General features: G+C 39.0%; 1 protein-coding gene across 1 annotated transcript in view; it reads right to left on the reverse strand.

The window, feature by feature from the left end:
* Positions 1 to 1161: 1161 nt before the first annotated feature.
* Positions 1162 to 22648, reverse strand: part of CDH11 (cadherin 11) — a 146257-nt gene continuing 124770 nt past the window's right edge. The window contains exons 9-13 of the mRNA XM_040633392.1: positions 20236 to 20372; positions 19635 to 19768; positions 19285 to 19402; positions 4225 to 4476; positions 1162 to 2487 (exon numbers count right to left, since the gene is read on the reverse strand). Of these exons, the coding sequence (XP_040489326.1) occupies positions 1991 to 2487; positions 4225 to 4476; positions 19285 to 19402; positions 19635 to 19768; positions 20236 to 20372 (1138 nt within the window). The 3' untranslated portion in view covers positions 1162 to 1990. The remainder of the gene's footprint in view (positions 2488 to 4224; positions 4477 to 19284; positions 19403 to 19634; positions 19769 to 20235; positions 20373 to 22648) is intronic.

Genomic DNA, 22648 nt, shown 5'->3' on the forward strand with positions numbered 1-22648 from the left:
TTCATTGAAATGAAAGATTCCAAAGTGACATTGTCCACAGAATTTATTCCACTGAAGGGTTCAGACAATTTGATTTAAATGCAAAGGAAAATGAAAGTGAGCACTTCATAAAAACATTTCTCTTTTTATGCATTTTGACTGAGTCATAAAAATAGGATGTAGCAGGGTATCAAGAAATGCTTGAAACAAACTTTCACAATAAAGTAAAAAAAGAGAGAGAGAGAGAAATCTAAAAATCGTCTGCAATCCAGGAGAAAGCATGTGCCCTGTGTCTAGGGGGAAAGAGGGAAAACACTTGTAGCCTGACTTTGTGTGATCTTTCCCCGAGTATTGCTACATTTTGACCTTTGGCCCGACTGAACAGGTGAAATGTCCTTCAAGGAAGTCCCAATCCCCAGGCAGCTAGATGGGACTTCCAGAGACAGTACGCATTACTGGAATTGACCCTCAGAATCCACTATGGTCTCTGCCCTCATTCTGAGCTTATTGCCCAAAGCATATTTTAAGATAAAGGTTTGGAAATGAATTGCTCTTTCTTTTATCAAAATTGAAAATGCCTCATTATTTTACAAGGAGTTAGATTCCCAGGAGGAAAAAATAAGACGTTTCAAGTGTCAGAGTCAGTACGGTAGCCTGGCAAAATCAAAGTAGGGGAAAATAGAATAACATGGGATGTCTGATAACTACACGTGGCAAATTTATATTTCTGACTTTTCACTCCCCCAACCCCCAAATGCTCAGTATGGGGCATAAACCCACATCTTGGAGCTTTCGAGTTCCGATCAGTTCATTCCTTCAGGGATTCATCTCTCATAGCCACTGAATTACTGATATGCAAGATCAACACCTATTATATAGCAAGTATTGCAAAATCAGAGACTGACCTAAATCTTTAGCATTCTTCTTTTTCAGAAGATGTATGTGGAGGGAAGCCAGGAAGCTAACACTGAGAATGTACAAGAAAGCTTTACACGGTGTTACAGAATCTTGTCTGAAAAAAACATTTGCAAAACAGATTTGATTTTAAATAAACAATAAAAGCAGCAGACTACAACAGCTCATAAATAGGGTGATGAAAAGATCACAATTATCTTAAATTAGAAATATAAATGGTTCATTAGAAATACTTAAAGTTTTCAATGTTAAGAATGAAACCCGGAATTAAAAAAGAATCTGTTTTTATTTCAAAGGTTGCTTCTTATATTGAAGCTCATATTAAAGCAACAGTACAATGTTCATAAAATATAAGTGTGATGCCGTAACATTTCTTACATGTCAGAATACTGATATTTGTATGTATACTAAAATAAGAACTTTAAAATTGTACAAATAGATACATTAAAAATGGCATAGAAATAGGGAGCCTCTCACTGAAACAAGACAGTTATATCTGGCACGTATTAGTTTAAGATGAAAGTAGAAGCAAAAAGATTTACAAGAATCAGCAGTAACAAGATTGATGCTTAAGAGACATAATTGTACATTGTATTGTACATACATTGTATGGGCTTAAGCTGGCTGAATATTATATATTTCAAGTTTAAAAATGCACTACGTACAGAGTGTCCATAGTTTAAGGCGAAATTACAGCTCAGAACTGTTGTCCTTTCTAATTTTGTGGAAGCTTCTTTGACAAATTAAAAAAAAAGAAGAAGAAGAAAGACTTCGATATTCATAACACATAAACAATTTCCCTTCATTGTAAGTTCACCGTTAGACTTCTCCTTCACTTAAATATTTTGTACGCCAAGTGGTTTTTCTCTAGAGAAGTTGATACACAACTTCAATATTTGCCTTTTTGCAAGAAAAGGTACTTCACAGTATTTACCACTTTGATGTCCTTGCAGTTTTATGAAATGTATCCTCTCTGTAAAACTTTGCTTGTTTTAAATGAGCCTTTCCTTGATTTAAAAAAATACCTGTTTACATATCTTCTAGATTCTTCAGAACGCCAGACACAGTTCTTAAGGCCAAATTTGTATCGTTATTGTTAAGAGTCGTCATCAAAAGTGTCTTTGGAACCATACAAGTCTGCTAGTTTCTTAAAACGAGGTCCCCAGTTCTGTAGGTAGTCATAGTCCAAGTCTGAATCTGTTGTGGCGGACTCTAAGGAGCTCAGGGACCCAGCCACTGAGCCCCTGCCTTCGTAACCATAGATTTGGATGGAATCATAAGGAGGGGCAGTTGGGTCATTATCTGCCTCCTGTATTCTCGTGTTGATGAAGTCATCGACATCCACACTGTTGGGTGCTGGCCGGAGCCCAGGTCGAGGCATGTACTGATACTCAGGTTTTATGTCTTTGCGAGGGATAAATCCGTTGATCCCATCCGGATTCTGGAGAGTGGCAATATCAAAGGCTTCTGTGTCTTCTTCCCCACCCCCTTCGTCATCATAGGTAATGATGTTCTCACGGACGTCTTCTTCCTCAAAGACGATGAGTGGTTCTTTCTTCTGCCTTCTCAGGGTCACAAACAATACTACGATGACTACAAGGAAAGCATAAGAAAGTGAGCACAGGTTAAGCCCAGTATTCCTGGAGTTTTAAGGAGAACGCTGCTTACCGTACGCATGAGGTGTGGCTGCTCAGAATAGGAGCCAGTGTAGGAGTCTATGTAATGAGAGCTTTACCTGGAATCCCCAAACATGTATAACACCGCCCTCCACCTGGCTCTTCCTCTGCAAAATGCTGCCAGGAAAATATGATATCCAAACAAGCCGGCAAGTTGGAACTATTTTGAGCTTTTTACAAATGAATCTGACATTATTTGGAAGTCATCTCTCTAAGAATTAGGAAGATTCTAAATAGACTGGTCTGCAGCCTCTTAAAAATGGCGTATGTTGGTTTCTTTTTCTGAAAGAAGACAGCTGTCTCTCCAAAGCTTATGAATGAGGATGTTCCAAGACCTCAGGTCCTACCTTTCTAAAGGAGGTGATGCTCATTCCCGCTCAGAGAACTGGGGGGTGGGGGAAGGGGGAGGAGCAGTGATGCTACTCTATCTAGTAAGAAATCTTATCACAAATGTGGTTGGATTCTCTTCAAACCACTGTAGGGAAGAAGGGAAGTTTATAATGACTCTCAGGAGACAAATCTCCTCTATTTATTTAAACACAGAAAGTCAGAAACAGCTGAACCCAGAAGAAGCAGCTCTATCTCCTCCCTGAGAGCGCTGATTCCACTAGGCTCAGGCAACCTAGGATGAGTGGGCAGAACCACTTACAAGGAAAGCTGAGACACTGCTTAATTCTTCATTCTCCACCTCCCCACAAGAGGCTTCTACGATATTCCATGAGAACACTCTCCCACACGTGGAGCTGGACTAAAGACAACATTTGTGCCTGAATCTGGCAAGGGGTCTGAGAGCCCCTGTGGGTCCACCATCACTGGGAGATGCAAGGATGAGGGCTCCCTTTATCCCCCAGGGCTGGACACAGTGCCTGGTACCCAGATAATTCTCAAGAACTCTCTGTTGACCTGAACTCACTGGCTCTTCCCTATGTAGCTGGGCCCCCTCAACTCATTCAGTGGAGAACCAAACACCATGAAACAAGCATAAATTGTGTGTCAGAATGCCTTGGGTTTGAAAGCTGATTTTTCTCCTACGTGATCTCCTCTTCCTGAAGCCCAGCAGTGGTAAATGTTATTAGCATGGGTACACTGCCATTCTTACAGAGATGACATGAAAGTGTAGGAAAAGGCTCCTAGGGGTCCCCATAAGCTGAGGCTTGTACCCAGATATTACATTTGTTAATCAGAAGTGGAGTCAAGATCCAGCTTGGCCAGGCCAACTTTCGTCCAGTTCCTTGAATACTTCATACCATGTCTTTGGCCTCATGATTATTTTTTCTGTCCCTAACTCTTTTCTTTCCTCTTCTAAGGCAAAACATTGCTCATATACGAGGCCTCTGCCTAAATTCCTCTTCTGCAAAACCTTGTCAGATGTCCCCCTACAGCACCCCCAGACGGCTGCTGCTCTGCGATGGCAGCACTGTGGTCATCATAACCTTCCCCCAACTCTACTCAGAATGCTTGTTAAGTGTCCTCCCTGTTTCTCCCATACCAGAAAGTGCACCAGAGCAGGCCCCACCTCTGCCTTGTCTCTACTTGTAGCCACAGGATATGGCATAGTTCTGGTAACCAGCCTGCACTCCAGAAATATATGTGTTTCAGGGATGGGCATCGGGTTGCAAAACCCTTCCCGCAGGGGACAGCGGAGTCCTCTTACCCAGGAGAATGACGATGCAGGCAAGGATGGCAATCAGTGCCCCTGTGCTCAGGCCAGCGTTCAGGATGTAGGCCTCGGCATTGCAGGAGAGCAGTGCACCGTGCACATCGCACCCACACACCTTGATGGTCAGGGTGTTGGTGCTGCTCATGGGCGGGATCCCACCATCACTGATCACAATGGGCAGGAGGTACAGATCCTGCTTCTGCCGACTGAAGCCTCCACGCCGGGCGTACACCCCTGCTGTGTTGTCTGTTGGGAGAGCAGAGACATTTCCTCTCAGAGCAGGGCCACTGGAATCACGGCATGAATCTTCGTGCATTCGGCTTGGCAGAGGTGAGGGTGTTCTTTCTCGTCACCAAAGTCAACAATCAGAATCATTAATCTAGGTATCTACGGAAGCCACAGTCATCTGGCATTGCAGAATGCTGTCTCCATATTTTGGAACCAACTTAGAAACTGGCTCTTTTTTTTATTTGGTAGATACAAAGGCCCCCACTGGGAAGCTCACCACACTGTTTTCTGTTTGGGTGTCCCCTTCATCAGATACCACAACGAAGTGTGGGCTTGGACCACATACCCTATATGAGTATGGGAGATAATTAAATATATACGTGTGTGAGAAAAAACAACAGAAAATCTTTTTCATGTTTGTACTTTCCTACTTTATGATAAGCCTTTGGCCAGTTTCTCTGTATGTGTTTAAGAGATTTCCAGGCCACACTCAAACCTTGCCCAAACTGTAAACCCACTTTGAGTCCTAAAGGAAAATATTATCTTTAAAGGGAAAATATTTTATAAAACCAGTAGCAGGTTTATAGTTTCTTTGAAATTTAAGCACCATCCACCACCTGGTTAAACATGTCATGCCTCCTGCTCAAAGTAATTCCAACTTCTCTCCATGGTCCACACAACACAGCCCCCCACTACACAACAAACCACTAAATTTTTCCCTCATCTGAAGACTTTACTTTGCCTTCCAGGGTTACATCCCATCTGTTCCACATGTCCCAGTGCAGCCTGACATGCAGAACTTTCTTCTGTTTCCCAAGCACACCACGCTTTCCACATGCCTTTTTAGCCACTGCCCTATGGCCCTAGGAAGCTGTTCCTGGTAGCATGACAGGTAAACTCCTCAAGCCTAAAAATTGAACCCAAAAGTCATCACATCAGGGAGGCCTTTCTTGACTAGACCAAAATGCCAGATGTTGACTTCCATATATTTCTCAATCTTTTGTCACCTAAGCCCCCAAGTACTTCCTCATCATGTTTTCTGCGATCTGTACCAACCAATATATATATATATATATATTTTTTTTTTTTCCAGACTGTATGCTCTGGGGGAAAATTATAAAAGAGGTGAAGTTTTTAGTATGTTCTATCAAATTACTCACACACACACAGATTCTTAGTGTGGTCTGCCTCTGCTTGTGATTACAATCAGTAACTTATAGCAATATGAATGTTATGACCAACATTACAGCCCAATAGCTAGCAGGTTTTGAATGGATTGACAGTACCCTGAATTAGCTCTTGTCATAAGAAGAAATATCTTAGACTCTCAAAATTAAATCAATATATATTAGGTGAAAGGACATGTAATGCATTTTCTGTGAGATAAAATATATTAAATATAAAAGGTAGATTCAGTCTGATTTAGGGATGAGCAGATATTCTGATTATTGCAGAAGGTAAGGTGTGTGCATGCACTGGTTTTTGGCAAGCTGTATAATGACAGATTCTCTGCGCTTCATTGCCAACATCTCAAACAAAACAAGGCAGAACACCTAGCCCTCATTTCTGTATTTTCTGAATATTGTATGACTAGAATATATTGTTCTTATTACTGGAAAAAAGTATACATACTATGGAAAATCATGAAAAAAGATAAATAACTTGGCCAAATAGACTGTTTACTGAAAATTCAGTCTCTTGACTGTTCTCTCCTGCACCAGGCTATCCCATTGTTCTTATGCCTAAGGATTACAAAGATAAATAACTAAGGATTACAAAAAATTTACATATCTATAATAAATTATTTCAAAATATGTTATTTTTCCCTTCTCATACATTTTTTGAGTTCAAATAAGACTTTCAGAAATTAAAAGTGACAATATCTACCCCGTTTTAATAATATGAAATGTCACTAATGCCACTATGAATAAAAGTGAAAATTAAAAATCAAAGAGGAAAAGCAAATTACTTAAATTGCTTGGTCAAATACACTTCTCTGATATGAACAACATCCCCATTGGATCATTTATTTAGTTTATCTATTTGGTCACACCCTGTCACCCAGGGTGTTGGTTTGGAGGGCATGTAAACTGAGTGTTTTGTTTTTGTAAACCTGTAGAAGACATAATTTCAAATCTATCCTTCTGTGTGTCATCCACGAAAAACTGGACCCCAGATCACAGCACGCGGCTTACATATGACAGTAACTGAAATCAAACACTAATGGAAACATGGATCTGAGCAGTACTTGAGCCTATGAATGCAGGATGTCTCATATTCTGAACAAGCGAGTCCCCTCAGACATACAAACTATTACATAAAAGCTCATCAAAGTACCCAGATGACTAAAGCATTTACAGTTTCTCAGTGATAGACCTGTAGAATCTTGAGAACTTTTAAAAAAGTTCCTCTAGCCAAACGTGTTTCACATATGAATTTTAAGATTAGTTTAAAAGGTGGGAAAGAAATGGGCTGAGCATCTCTTCCTGGGTGTATACTAATTGCATGCTTTCAAATGAGTCATCTGTCCTGTCTAGAGCCTTACTTGTTCATCTTTAAAATGAGGACACTGGTTGATGTCAAATAGCATAATAAAAGTCATGGTTATCCCAGGGCTGAGGGAATCCTTCTACCAGAAAACTTTACCCCCAGTAATGACATCCTCCAGGACTGCTGACCTGGAGAAGGGTAGACAGATGTGGTAGACTAGAAACGTGACTAAGCAGCCTAGCTTGGCACTTAGGTGGCTGATGTTGTTTGAATGAATAAAATATTTCCCCTCTAGATCCAAGTGGCTCCAGTACCAATGGGAGACTGAGCTTTCTTGGGGGATGGCCATTTTAGAGGAGTCAGTGCGGCGTCCTGTGATGGTCTTTCTTGTGGTTCATTCTAATCAATGATCTTCTACTAACAAAAAAAGCCACCACTATGGGCAGGAACTTCATAAAAAAACACATCTAGAGAAACAAATTGAAAAACAAATGAACTAGCCACAATAACGAAAACCTCTATCCTGAAAATCAATTTTGCATCCTAAGTTTGACTACAAATTTTCTTTCATCCAAATTAGCAACCACTGCCTCTCTGTTTTTGAGAGGGTCCTCTCACTTTGGACATATAAATTCCTCAGGCTTAGGGTGGCCCATGAATACAAGAGGTTCCATGAGGACACATTTTCAGGGAAGTGTCAAACTGGTTCCATGGTTCATAAGATGAGGCAGAACAAGGCAAATGTTCTCAATGTTTAAATTTCCATCAAGAGATTTCTCAGATCCTTCTCCTTTATAAACTGTCCAAAGAGCAAATCTCTCAGTATTTGGGGTCAAAGAGGCCTGGGTTTGAACCTTGAATAGTCTACATATAAATTGCCTGACTTTAGTCATATTAAGTAAATGTCCTGTTCCTCTATTCTCACCCAGGAAACTAATAATTTTAAATGTTAAAATGATTCCATTCATAAAGGTACTCAGCACAGCGACAGACTGTTGGAGATGCTCAGTAAATATTAATTCTTTCCTGGAAGAGATCCTCTTTGAGCAATAAACTAATGAAGAAGAGAAACTTATTGGCAGAGAGAGGGAAGTGAATTCCTGGAAATGTCATTGCAGCTTGGAAGGCACCTGCCTCCACAGAAGGGCTCATCATCCAGGGGTAAGAACATAGTTCATGCTCTTCAGTTCTGGGCAATGTATTTCCCATGGTAAGAAAATGTTTTTCAAGCACCTCGCTTTTTATCCTGACACCCAGTGTTCTCATCCTTGGCCACAAACACGAAACCAGCTTCATTTTCCCCCCACTTAGGCCAACCTTGCAAATGGGGTCATTAATTACTAGTATATGTCATGCACAAATTGTAGTGCTTCTATTAATGGAAAATAAATTCAGATTTCAAATTTTTATGTCTACAACCTGGACTCCTAATCACATGCTGTTTTTACCTGCACACTTTGTCATTATACTCACAAAATGTAAAAGGTACCTGATAATGATGGTCTCCATGGTACCAGTTTGGGGATGCAAACATAGGGTTATGATGATGATGTAGCCCATTGGAGGTATACATACAACTGACATTAAAAGGGAAAATTATGATGGGTAACCGGTCCTCGATTGATAGACCACACTGGGGTCTATTTTCCCCACACTGAAAGCAGTGTTTTGTTTTGTTTTGTTTTGTTTTTTTGCCGATACAAGATTTTGCAAAACACTGGAAACAGTGTTTTTTTTGGCTGATACAAGATTTTGCAAAATGGGCAGCATACGAGCATAGACCCTGCATGTTAAAAATTTGAAAAAGAGAAACCACTGAAGCAAAGGATTAGTATGTTGTGGTCTCACCATGGTGTCAGGGGAAAGGCTTGACCTACGGTGAGGGAATCAGTCACCTCAGCAGCTTCACTAAAGCTCTTAAGATGCCCTTCCTTGGCCACTCTGCTTCCTCTGTCCTTCTGTCATTGTTCAACCTGATCAGATGAGGGCCTCTCTCTGGAGACTCTTAAACATCTGGATAATTAAAGCCAAACCGTGCTCTTATTTTGTTCACTTCTGACCCAAATCTACCTACTCTATGCTAACTGCTCACACCTGAGACAAAGTAGGTCTCTCTATCACTTAAATAGCTCCCCCACACTTGAAGACAGTTATGCAGTCACTAGCAGAATAATCATTATTTGATTACTTTCCTCTGGGCCCTCTCCACTTTCCCTAGAAATGTGGCAATAGTTCTATCAGGATAATGGAAAAAAAAAAAAAAACATATGCATGTATGTGAAATTAAATGTGTATATATCTATATCTGTATATAGGTATAGATATATTATGTGTGTCAGAAGTCTCACTGAAGTTTTAAACTTTAATACTTTTGAAGTATATATGCTACACAATTACAAAAGACATCACTGGAAAGTTTAATTATTTAGATTTAATTTTTTTAAAGAAAAGTCTACCCCCAATGTGGGACTTGAACTCACAACCCCAAGGTCAAGAATAACATGCTCTAACGACTAAGCCAGCCAGGTGTCCCTAATTATTTAAATTTTTTATACTCATTTAGATTTGTGATTATTCAAAACTTAATTGAAATTTTTAATGCCATATTTGCCATCTTCAATCTGAGGGGCTGAAATAATAGAAATTTCAAATAAAACTTGTAACGTTTGTAGCATTTATATTTTTGGTATTACTTATGCTCAAAGATGACCTTAATAGCTTGTGTATACATATTAATGAAGAAAATTGTCTGACCCAAGACTCTGATGGTTATAACGTCTTGCAGCTGAATTAAGGAGCTGCACACTAAGAGGAGATCATCACAATCTTTTAATTAACACCTTTGATACTGAGGGATCGGCGAAACACGAATTATAATAAATAACATTGTAGGAATAACTGTCTGTATGTGCGTATGAGACATCTAAGTGTGCACTGTTGGTTGGTATTAATAGATTTTTCTTTGTTGTAATTTACCACTTCCCTTGAAATTAATACTTCCTCTACTTTTGTATGAGGATAATTCTCTCCTCGGTGATAGGGAGGGAAAAAGAAACATATTGCCTAAGAATTTCTTGGTTTAAGACAAGGAAAACTACCAAGGAATTCAGTGGGATATAAACATTTAGGGTCTTTTAGTGAGTTGAGAAATCCCAGGAGTTAGTTAAATCAGTGACCAGAGGAAACCCTGAAAGAATAATATGTCTCTTCCACCAAAATGACCTATCTTTTTGTTGTTGTTGTTGGGCTGGGGAGGGAGTGAGCTCCCAGATAAGCTGTGTTGTAATGGGCAAACTGCTGCAATGAAATTCAGGCAGAAAAGGAACATAATTATTTACACAGAGAAAATGGCAGCACATTAAAAGACATCTGCCATTTTGATCTGCCAATAGAGCATCTTCCATATTGAAGCAATTAAGAGGGGAAAAAAAGTTCCATAGAAAGCTATTTGGCTATCTTTAAATAATAAAAGTAAAAAACCAGAAGCATATTTGGATGCTATCTGATACTGCTCATTAAAAAAAAAAAAAAAAAAAAAAAAGTTCTAAGCTTAGGGGAAAAAAAGGTGGGGTGGGGGAAAAAAAAGACGTTTGCCAATTGGTCTAATCGGGGTGAATCTGCTTTGGATATCCCAATTTACTCAGCCAAATCTGCTTTTCATGCACACTTTTTGTTATTGTTTTGCTTTGTTTTTTGCATTTTTTTGAGCACTTCAGACTTTAATTCTGAATGTATCAGGTATCAAAGCTCATCTAAAATAATATATGTGCAAAATAAGCACAGTTCAAAGCCATCTCTTCCTGGATCCAAACCCTAGATATCCAATTTAACTTTGTGAGATAATAAATAATGAACGGAAAGAGGAGGTGGGTTATGTGCTATTGACTCCCCAGAACATTCTGACATTGTAAGGTGGGTGTCTTTATAAGCCTGAAGCTTATGTCATAACATAATCATTTTCCCCTAATAATAATGGATCCCTGAAACTTCTGAAGCACATCATCTATTTCCCCAGCCATTCTTTCATTTTAATCCTTGCATTTGGTCAACCCACTATTTTAAGTGCTGGGACACTGCCCCTACGGAGCTCATGTTCTAGTGGGAGACAAACAGGGAATGAGTGTTTAGAATAGCAAGGTAAGGAAAAATAAGAAAAGCTATGGCAGTGTTCCTTCCTCAGAGGAGGAAGCACTCAAGACAGGCCTGGGATACCCCGCAAAGCTTCGCTTCAGTGACTTCATTTATGGGGAGACCTGAAAGAGGAGGAATAGGCAGGAGGAGTCCATTCCTGGCAGAGCAAAGTATATGAGAACAGCTTATTTTCCCATGATTATGGAAGATGGAAAGAGGAGACTGTAACCGGGGAACTATGAAATTACCTGGTTTTTGACGGAAATCACACTGACACAAAATATGAAAGAAACATCAAGGGTGAAGAAGGTCAACTGAAATAGGGAAGCTGCTTCGTAGTGTTTAAAGGGCTGCTCTGTCAATTTGTTGACTTGAAAATCCTAAGAGTATTTTTGTTGGTGTTAAAATAGGAACTTATTGCAAGCTCCTCAAACAGTCCTCTGTTGCTCAAATGACTCGGCAATGTTTCTGTAGCTAAATAACCCCATGATCTGATAGGCCTCCAACTTGAGTTGAGATGACCTATTGGAGAGCATGCAATCCTGGGGTTCTCAGAATCTGGGATGTGTTCCAACTGTGCCCACCTTCCAGTGATTTGGTGCTTTCCTCTCTCAAAACAGCAGCACAGTCTATGAGTTAGGATTGATGTAATAATTGACAATTTTTAAAAAATAAAACAGTAACAGGATTAATTATGTGTCAAATATTCACGTTAGGATTATTCCCCTTCTAGTGATAAAGAGTAAAGCCAAGCATTTAATCGCTAACCCTCGCTCTTCCTCTATATTTTATCAAATGATCACTGTTTGGAGGAAGAGGTTTGGAAATTAAAAATATGAGGTTCGATATTAGGATATTTCAGTTTAACTCCTTCAACAAATCATTAGGTCAAAGGACAAAATCATACTCCCTCCTCTGGTTAGAATCCAAAAATTGTGATAACAATTTAACATCCAATTTTTTTTTTTTAAGTAGGCTCCATGCCCAGTGTGGAGCCCAATGTGGGGCTTGAACTCATGACCCTGAGATCAAAACCTGAGTGAGATCAAAAGTTGGATGCTTAACCGACTGAGCCACCCAGGTGCCCCTGAACATCCATTCTTTTAATAAAATAATAATGGAAAGGAAATTTCCTAAAATACGCACACACACACCCCACAACACAACTCTTAATTTTAGTATTACTACCAATATTATGCTTAATGGTGAAACTCTAGAAACTCTTAAGTAACAAAGCAAGAATGGCTATTATTCAGCAATGTCCACAATACCCAAACTATGGAAGGAGCCGAGATGCCCTGCAACAGACGAATGGATAAAGAAGATGTGGTCCATATATACAACAGAATATTACTCAGCCATCAGAAAGGATGAATACCCACCATTTACACTAACCTGGATGGAACTGGAGTGAATTGTGCTAAGTGAAATAAGTCAAGTAGAGAAAGACAATTATCATATGGTTTCACTAATTTGTGGAACATAAGGAATAGCATGGAGGACATTAGGAGAAGGAAGGGAAGAGTGAAGGGGGGAAATCAGAGCGGGAGACGATCCATGAAGGACTACGGACTCCGGGAAACAAACTGATGGTTTCACAAAGGAGGGGAATAGGGCTATGAGGTTAGCCGGGTGATGTATTAAAGAGGGCACGTGGGGGCGCCTGGGTGGCACAGCGGTTAAGCGTCTGCCTTCGGCTCAGGGCGTGATCCCAGCGTTCTGGGTTCGAGCCCCACATCAGGCTCCTCTGCTATGAGCCTGCTTCTTCCTCTCCCACTCCCCCTGTTTGTGTTCCCTCTCTCGCTGGCTGTCTCCATCTCTGTTAAATAAATAAATAAAATCTTTAAAAAAATAAAAAAATATAAAATAAAGAGGGCATGTATTGCAATGAGCCCTGGGTGTTACATGCAAACAATGAATCATGGAACACTGCATCAGAAACTAATGAAGTACTGTATGGTGACTAACCTAATTAAGAAAGAAAGAAAGAAAAAGAAAGAAAGAAAGAAAGAAAGAAAAGAAAGAAGAAAAAAATGGCTATTATTATTACTGTTATTTAACACATTCTAAAAGTGCAGATCTATAGAAATAGACAAAAAAATGTTAAAAAAAAGACAAAGCAAATTGTCATTATTTAGCTTTTATGTAGTTGTCTCCTTAGAAAATCCAGGAAAATTAGCTGAGAAGTTACATCACTTTAGAACAATGTCCAATAATAAACAAATTAATTAAAATAGCTATAGTTTATACTAAAAATACTTAGAAAATACAACTTAAAAATCCACTTCACAACAGCATCCAAATATAAAGTAGCTAGCCATCAGCTTAATAAGAAATACAGAGAAGAAAACTACAAAACCTTCCCGATGGCAAATAAAAAGAGAATTGATTCAGTAGAAAGTCAGATCATGCTTCTGTATGGAAAGAATATTTAAAATTTTTTTGTTCTTAAATTAATCCATAAATTTAAGGTAAACTCAGTAAAATTCACAAAAATACTTATCAGGCACCAGAAAAATAATTTTAAAAATTATCTGGAGGAACAAAAAAGTCAAAATTTAAGAGTAATAAGAATAAGAAAATGAAAATAATGTGGAGAAAGCATCCGTCAGGTTTTAATATATATGTATATGACATATTAAAGAAAATTATAATACCAGCACTAGAGTAAATAGATAGAATTATAAGAATTAAAAGTCCAAAAAAATCTAATACAGTTGACCCTTGAACAACATGGGGAATGGGCTACCAATGCCCCATGCAGTCGAAAATCCACTTATAACTTTTTTTTTTTTTGGATGTAAAGTTCGATGATTCATTAGTTGCGTATAACACCCAGTGCACCATGCAATACTTATAACTTTTGGCCTTCCCAAAACTGAACTACAAATAGCCTACTGTTGGCCAGAAGCCTCACTGGTAACATTAACAGTCAATTAACACATATGTTATATATAACATGTATTATAATACTATATTCCTACAATAACTAAGGCGGAGTAAAGAAAATATTATTAAGAAAATCATAAGGAAGAGGGGCGCCTGGGTGGCTCAGTTGTTAAGCGTCTGCCTTTGGCCCAGGGCGTGATTCCAGAGTCCTGGGATTGACCCCCACATCAGGCTCCCTGCCCCACTGGGAGCCTGCTTTTTCCTCTCCCACTCCCCATGCTTGTGTTCCCCCTCTCTCTGGCTGTCTCTCTCTGTCAAATAAATAAATAAAAATGAAAATAAAAAAAAATCATAAGGAAGAGAAAATACATTTACAGTACTGTACTGTATTTATCTTAAAATAATCCATGTGTAAGTGGACCCATGCCATTCAAGCCTGTGTTTTTCAAGGGCCAAGTGTACTATGTAATGTAGTAACACTTCGTAACACTATCTTACGAAGCAGGTGGGAATGACCGATTATTTCTTAAATGATATTTAGGTAATGGCCAACAAATGGGGTCTATACATTTATTTCACATGGACAAATGGTTGAAATGGGAAATAGGAATGTGTAAGAAAGAAAAGATAAGTGAATACTGACATCTATTTTGGATGAGAAAAGCCTTGCTAACAATAATATTAAACAGACAAAAACTGGTACCCAAAGAGCATCATCTATAATTATGAACACAGCACAATCAGAATCGAAAGGGCATGGAAACGCTGAGAAATTCTATGCAGTAGGTATGACAGGTCCAAGGTTAATAACATTAGAAGACGAAGAGACTTTACAAATCAGTTGCAAAGTGGTGAATATACAATTCAAAAAATGGGCAAAGAACATGAATAGCCAATTTACAAAAGAAAAGGAACAGAAAAGAAATGATCAATACTTACTTAAAAAATCCTAGGTTTACTAATAATGAAAGGCATTGACATTTTAAAATGTAATTATATTTCACTTATCAAGTTGCCAACGATTTGAAAAGAGTAATAATATCTAGAGTTGGCTTGAATGTGAAGAAATGAGACCCCACTTATTTTACTCATAGTATGATAAATAGTTCTGGTGGTATACATATTTCTGGTGGTCAGTTTGTCAATTAAGTATCAAAGGCTTTTGATCCAGTAATTCTATTCTAGAAATTTATCCTAAAATACTATTTAGATATGCAGCGAAAGTGTGTGAAAACAATGTCCTTACACAATGGTCAACTGAGATCAGACACCTTTACAGTAGAAATTAGGAAGATATTCAGGAAAATGTTGACATAAGCATATTGATGCTGATAAGTGTGTATCACATATTATTAGGTGGAAAAAAGTGGTCATGAGTGATTATTATCAAGTTATTTAATTATTGATAATACTATCTCTGCTTGTTTGTATTTTCTAACTTTCCTACAAAGAATATGCGTTAACTATGTAGTAGAAGAAAATCACAAAACTCTTTGCAAATATATATTACTACAATTATTATGGCTGTGATTTAAATTGAACCTGATGTCCCCTGTTCACTTTCCCCTGGAACCTTAGATTGATACATTGAATTACAGGTTTTTCCTCTTCTGAAGATTGTTATTATTTGAGGACAGGGTAAACAGATTTTTTTTTTTTAAGCATTAACTAGAAAAGACATGAGCTTTATATTCATAGTATAGTGTATGCACCTGATGGAACCCTCCAAGTACCCAAGCTTGTTCGTTATTTCACTGAAGGGCAATGTGACCATGGGCACATCTCTGGAGCTCCTGATATCTCATACTCCTTCTTTATCCAGAAAATGGGGATAAAAATATTCATGCTGAACCTCGTGGGGCTATGTGAGTAATGACGTGAAACAATGGCCAGGACAAAGTTTTATAAATTAATGAAGAGCTAGGTAGATGAGAAGGGTTATTCTCAGTCCTTTTTTTCTTTGCACTTTTCCCCACCCATTACACACTTCTTGTGTTTTTAGAGATGCCATAAGGCTGATATTTTCAAAGTAAATAGCATCTCAAAACCGGGGCAGGCCAGCTCTTCATCTGCCCAAACCGCACCATTCTTGATATTAACAGCCCAAGATGGACTTAAATGTGGAAGAGTCATCCAGTGTTCTACTCACCGGCTGCCTTCTGAGTTGTCTGTGAAGCTGGGCTACAGAATGGAGTAAGGGAAAAGGAAATAAAAGGCTTGGGTGTATTAAAATGGCTTCCCTCCTTGTATTTCTAAAGATCCGTAATGCTTATGCCGAGTTTAGGCAAACACAATCCTGATTATTTACATGGCATAATGGAAGTAAACACTCAAGGAGAAAGAAACCTGATGCTTTTACTCAGCGTGATATAAACCATTATCTCATGTTTTCTATGGAAAACAGTCTCAGCCGAGATATTTGGTAACTCAGTAGGCTATTAATAGGATGTGGAATGTGATTACTCCTTTTGGATTACTTCAATATGTAATTACTTCTAGGAGCTAGCAGAAAGAGACTCTATTAAATGATAATTATAGGACTGTATTTGCTTTAAGGTTTTGTAATAGCTCTAAACATGGGAGTTTTCATTAACTGTTTGCCATAGTTAATAAAGTCATTTTTCTTAAAAAGTAGCAATTCCCTGCAAAAGTGGTGGCTCCGCATAGGATTAGACTCTTACAGGGAAGGGCAGGCGAGACAGACTGTGTCCTGGGCTGGCTCATCCATGGTAATAGAATCTCTGAAAATACGGACGGCATTCCCGAAGTGTTGTGACAAAGTGAAATACTTATAACTCCCTAGAGAACACTATGTCTTTGTATAATGTTCTCAGAGGGCTAACAGCAACTAAATATTATTGCACACATAAAAACAAAGAAGACACGGCAGGTGATGGAGGCGAAGTTGGCACAGTGAGAAAAACCTAGAAACACCTGCTGTGTCAGGTGTTTCTGACCTGCTGACCACAAATATTTGAGTCGACAGATCATAAAAGAGGGGGTGGCATAAGACACATGTGAGAAAAGCAGAGTTTTCCAGACAACGGAGTCAGTCACCTCGCTATTGATAAAACTAAATGTATGCTGAGTTATTTTGTAAGAAGTATCTTCTTCATCATAAAACTAACAAAAGCCTAGGCTTACATCAACGTAGCAATCTATCAACCTAGGGTAGGGTCCCAAAAGAGCTTGGGGATTAAGAAAAATCCAAGAGTAGAGACAGGGATTTTCATGCACTCGAAGTGTACGTCTATCTTAGAAAGTAGTATGAAAACATTGTGTATGCTACCTTCTTCAGTTCGGCTCCGGAAACACTAAATGGCCACTACATGTCAGGGTCTCCCTGTTCTGGAGAAACGTACCTTTACAAAAGGAAGTTCCTATATTATACACGTGTAGCACTAGAGGTATGTGAGCTCCCAGTTGAGAACTACTCATCTATCTCAGTGCTGAGTAGAGTTATCTCTTAAAGGTGCTTAAGGCACTCACAGGTGCCCATCAACCAAAGCCAACAAGTAAAAGAAAAATCCTAGATGAAAGAGAAAATTAAAGCGCTCCAAGTACTGTTTCTATTTCAAAATGATAGGAATCATTTACAAAGTGAAGGACAGGTTGTTTTATAGGGTTCCTTGAAAACACGGGTCTCTCCTATAACTACCTTCACACCCAGGCTCTCAAGAGCACGACCACTGCAGAGGGCAAGGCATCAGGAAAGAAAAATCTGTCATGGCACCTAGGACATTTTATCCCACAGTCTCATTTGGTATGTGCTTGACCTATTTTTTTTTTAAGATTTTATTTATTTATTTGACAGAGAGAGAGAGCACAAGCAGGGGAGCGGCAGAGGGAGACAGAGAAGGAGAGGGAGAAGCAGACTCCCCACTGAGCAGGGAGCCCGATGTGGGGCTTGATCCCAGGACCCTGGGATTGTGACCTGAGCTGAAGGCAGGTGCTTAACCAACTGAGTCACCTAGGCAGCCCTTGATATGTGCTTGATTTTAAAAAGCCATAATTAAATGCTCAAATGAGTTCCAGAAAGAATAATAAAGTATGTTATATCATATTCCCTCAAATCCAAGGAGCATGGGGAATTCCTTTACTTTAATAATCAACCCAGTAGAGCCAGTGGTGAGGGCTGTAACCTCTAGCCTCTGAGAGCCTAGGTTTAAAACCTGGGTCTAACTCTTAGGTGGCAGATAGACTCTGAATAAGTTACTTGATGATTCTGTGCCTCATTTTCCTCATCTTCACATGGGAAGGATAATAATCACCCTGACCTATGGTGTGTTGAGAGAATGAAATTAGAGAGTGTAGGAAGGGTCTGGGTATGGTGTCTGGAGCATAGCTGCTGGGATTTATGATACTGATGATAGTGATAACAGTGATGGGAAAAGTGATGATACTTATTAGGTTAACTTAAGCTCCTGTAAGCCTGATCTCAGTCACTGGGAAAGCAATCAATCTATAACCTAGTGCACAGTGAGCGTGTGGCTAATGAAAGCCTATGTACTCAGGAGGACCACCTTTTATTCCTATGTCAAATGATGGCATTCGTCTTCCCATTTCCACAGACCTGCATTGTCACTGGTTTATAGGAATAGCTGCAGACCAAAATACCCTGGCCACAAGTCAAGAAACTAATTTTTTGATCCTGGCTTGCTACAAACTTTGTCAAGGGACTCTCTATCAGTTTGGTCCTATACAACAATAACAACTACTTCAAATAATTTGGGAGTCTAGAACGTCTCCAATGAAATGAGAAGCAAGAATGATATTAAATTTTGCCATGTTTACAGTTGCCAAATGATGCTTTGTCCATGCCCTTCAGGCAATAATTCTGCAAGCACGTTTAGATTTCAAGCTCTGTACCCAACCATACTGCATTAATACCATGCTTGGAAGGGAAGGCCAGCTGAAAGATTACATTGCCTTACAAAGTTGAACTAATCTCTTTTAATGCTTTACTTGATATCAATATTCATAGAGCCATGCTTCCCCCCAAGGGTTTATCAACCTCTTAAAAAAAGATAAATGAAGTTGTTTGCATATTGACCCTGTAAGCTTCCCCACTTGGTTTTCCCACTGCTTCATGAATATCAAAGCCAATGAAAAGAGTAAAATAAAATTAGACTCACTTATTCATATGCACCAAATGAGCCCACATGTCTCAAAAATAAAGGTGGCATTATTATTTCTTGTTTGTTCTTCAACAGAGAGGCATTATTAAGATTAGGGAAAACACTTGTGCTCTGCAATATAAAAGCCATTCATTCTCCATTTCTACTTCTCTGAATGCATAGGAACCTTGGTACGAACCTCTGTTGTCTCTGACTGTGAAATTTGGATTGTGAATGATTTCAGGGGGTAGACTGAAGATAAATCTTGGTCCATTGGCTGTGTCATCCTTGTCATCTGCACTAATTGTAACAATTGGCTGAAAGAGAAAGGTGGCCCATAAATAAATCATTCTGACAATGACACATCATTTATTCAAAAATTCCTGCCTGGCTGAGAAGCCTGGGTTTAACAAGAGGACATAGCTACAGTGCTAAAGAAGGCTCCGAAGCCCTCTTGGCAGTGGGAAGTAGCTCTAGGGGAAGCTCTCAAGACCAAACTCTGTTTCTAAATGCCTTGTTTATAGCCAGGGAGGGGGAAAGCATCATTACCTGGTTAGAAAGTGGCTTGGTCTGATCACTCTCACAGATGAAGCCTTCATAAGGGGCGGCAAACTTGGGAGCATTATCATTGACGTCAAGGACCCTAATGGCCACTGGAACTTTGGCTTCCTGATGCCGGTTGTCTGAAGGAAGAGAATTCAGGCAGTAAATGCAAGCCCTCCACAACATTCCAGTGTGTGAGCAAGTTTGAGAACCACTGGCCTATAGGTAAATAAGTACCTACAAATCTTAGCTCTAAGCGTTCTGCTGCTCTGGGTTTAAACAACCCTGCGTGGCAGGATAAAGTGGGGAATCCTTCCGTGATGGCTATGAGTTTCAAGCAGCTGAGGGCTATCAGCTCACTTGCCAAGACTATACCCACTTCTGCGAAAAAAAAAAAAGAAAAGAAAAGAAAAAAAGAAAATATCTCTCTGTGTTTATATGTTATCTTCGATACATGACCAAGAATAAATTTTAAAGTTCGAAAAAATATGCTTAAGACTAAAAAATATATTCTATCTCAGCTGTCTGTCATTTTCCAGAATATATATAGAGTCTGATGGAATAAAATTTGGTAAAGTAGAATCAAAACCCTTAGGAGAATACTTACGGATTTCTGCCGCAAAAACGGATATGTTGAGCCAGGCGGTTTCCTCTCTGTCCAAAGGTTTTGTGGTTTTAATAAAACCGTCCTCTGGATTAATAGTGAAAAACCTGTCGAGGTCAGTATGACGATCGATGGAATACCTAAGCAGAATGCAAATGAAGCAATTAGACAGAGACATTTCGAGCAGCTTAATATTTGAATATTTTCTCCATGCTATATTTAAAACAACTTTTTCAATGAATTGTTTGAGCTAGGTTTCCTTTATAATCAAATTTACTTTTTAAACTTCATACATGAATCTTTTATAGAAATCATTTTGCCACATTGGAATTCTTTATTCAGTACAATGAATGAAGAGCTGTTTAGCATATATTTGATTGAGAAACATAATGACATGTTGCATATTTCTTCATATTTACTACAATCACCCACCATCTGAATATTTATGAAACTGCATTTGGGAAGTGGGATTGCCTTGTTCCCAAACTACTCAGAAAGTCACAAATGTATCAAACCTTTATCAGCTTTTTGCAATATTAAATATTAAATAGTTTTAAGCTTATCTAAATGTATCATCAAGGATCATTTATGGTCCTAAAAATCAGTTTTCTCCTTATTTAAAGAAAAGTGCGAACTCTATTTTGAATGAACTCATTTAGTTTATTTATTTGGTTTTAGGGGATCCCAGGGAGCTTGGTTCTGAATTCCATGGTGAAATATGCAAAACAGCCTTGGTCATTCATTTGTAGAGCATTCTCCCCACACTTTCATGATGGGCTGTGCCTAATAGCATAGCTGGAAGCTTTTAGCTACTCCAGTCCACTAGAAAATTTGCTTTTTTTCTAACAAAAGACAAAATAATTTCCAGAATATTACTGGATCATATTTATGGCAAAGGGAGGCAGGAGATGGGACAAGAAGAATGGCCTATATTGAGGTGTGGTAAGGTAAAATATCTTGCCCAGGATACCCAGAGTTAAAAGTACTGGAGTGCTGGTTTTAATAAGTCTATTGAATTCCAAATCCCCTTTCCTTTTCACTCTGCCATACTGTCTCCAAAACGAAAAGCAAACGTAGTTAGGTTAACTCTGGGAGTTATATGGGGCTTCATAATTGGGTGGTTTCCTGCTTTTGGAGGGCTTAGCTGTGCTTTCCTAATGTTTACAGAATACAGATGTCTGAAGGTGCTCATCGAGCGTCATAAAAGCCAAGGTATATTAAAGGTGGCAAAGACCGTGGATGTCAGAGAGTTTAATCTCTTCAATTTACAAATGATGGGATTTGCAAATGGCCCACTATCTAATTTCTGGGGGAGCCAACATTAGAACCCGTATCTTCCAATTCTAGATCATGTTGTTTCCACAGAGGTCCCCCACATGGAGCTGCACTTCACAGTATAAAAGACAAGAGCTCATCCATGATATCATTAGGCTTTGAAGCTCCCTGTGGGAATGGAATGATGAATCCCCTGCCCCAGTCGGGAAACTGAAGATAAACCATTTACACCTTGTAAATGTCAGGAGAGGCTCAGTAACATAGCCTTCAGTAGATAGCCCTCTGTGAAAAGGAGGCAAAAATAATAGAATTTCTTTTTCCCCTGCCACCAGGGAGTTTACTATCTAGTTGACATGACAAGACACACTCACAGGAAGAAGATAATTAACAATGCAGTGTTATTCTCTAGAAGCGAAGGGCATGAATTTTGGTTGTGTAAAGTCCTAGCTACAAGTTCGTGCTCCAGTACATATAAGCTGGTGATACTGGAAAAGCCACTTAAGTTCTTTGACTCTCAGCTGACTTATCTCTTAGATGGGAATATTAACAGTACCTAGCTTTTAGCTTCTCTGTAAGAATTAAAGAATTACATGAAATGATGATACATGTTAAGATATATAACCTAGTGCCTCTCATACTGTAAACAGTACAACAAAGCATAGTTGCTCTTCTTTTTCTTGTTGCTGGTGTCACACGCTGTGGACAGTAAATGGAAGTTCTCAAATGTCAATCTACAGAGTATGACCTTCATCCTACAGCCAGTGAAAAATCATAGGCGGCTTTTGATCAGAGGAACAAATAAGTGGAATTGGACCATGGGGATGCTTAATAAGGTAGGGTGGGCAAGATGTTCTAAGCAAGAGAGAGTGGAGGAAGGGCAGAGACATGGTTAGGATCTGAATAAGGTGACAGGGTACAGGAACTGGTATAGGAGTGAGAGCGGGAACAGAAGACTGTGTGGTGAAGAGAGCACCAGTAGGAGGCTGGGAGAGTCCTAGAGAGTTCCTCGCCTGAGTGTCAGAGGAGACATTGAGAAACACAAAAACAAAGTCAGTAGGAAAATGCTTCCACGTTAAGAGAGTAACAAGTCAGCAGTACCTCAGGTTTCACAGAATCAAGGTAGAGTCAGGTTTATTTATTT

This window comes from Ursus maritimus, unplaced genomic scaffold, assembly GCF_017311325.1.
Source record: "Ursus maritimus isolate PB19 unplaced genomic scaffold, ASM1731132v1 scaffold_19, whole genome shotgun sequence".
Taxonomy (NCBI): Eukaryota; Metazoa; Chordata; class Mammalia; order Carnivora; family Ursidae; genus Ursus; species Ursus maritimus.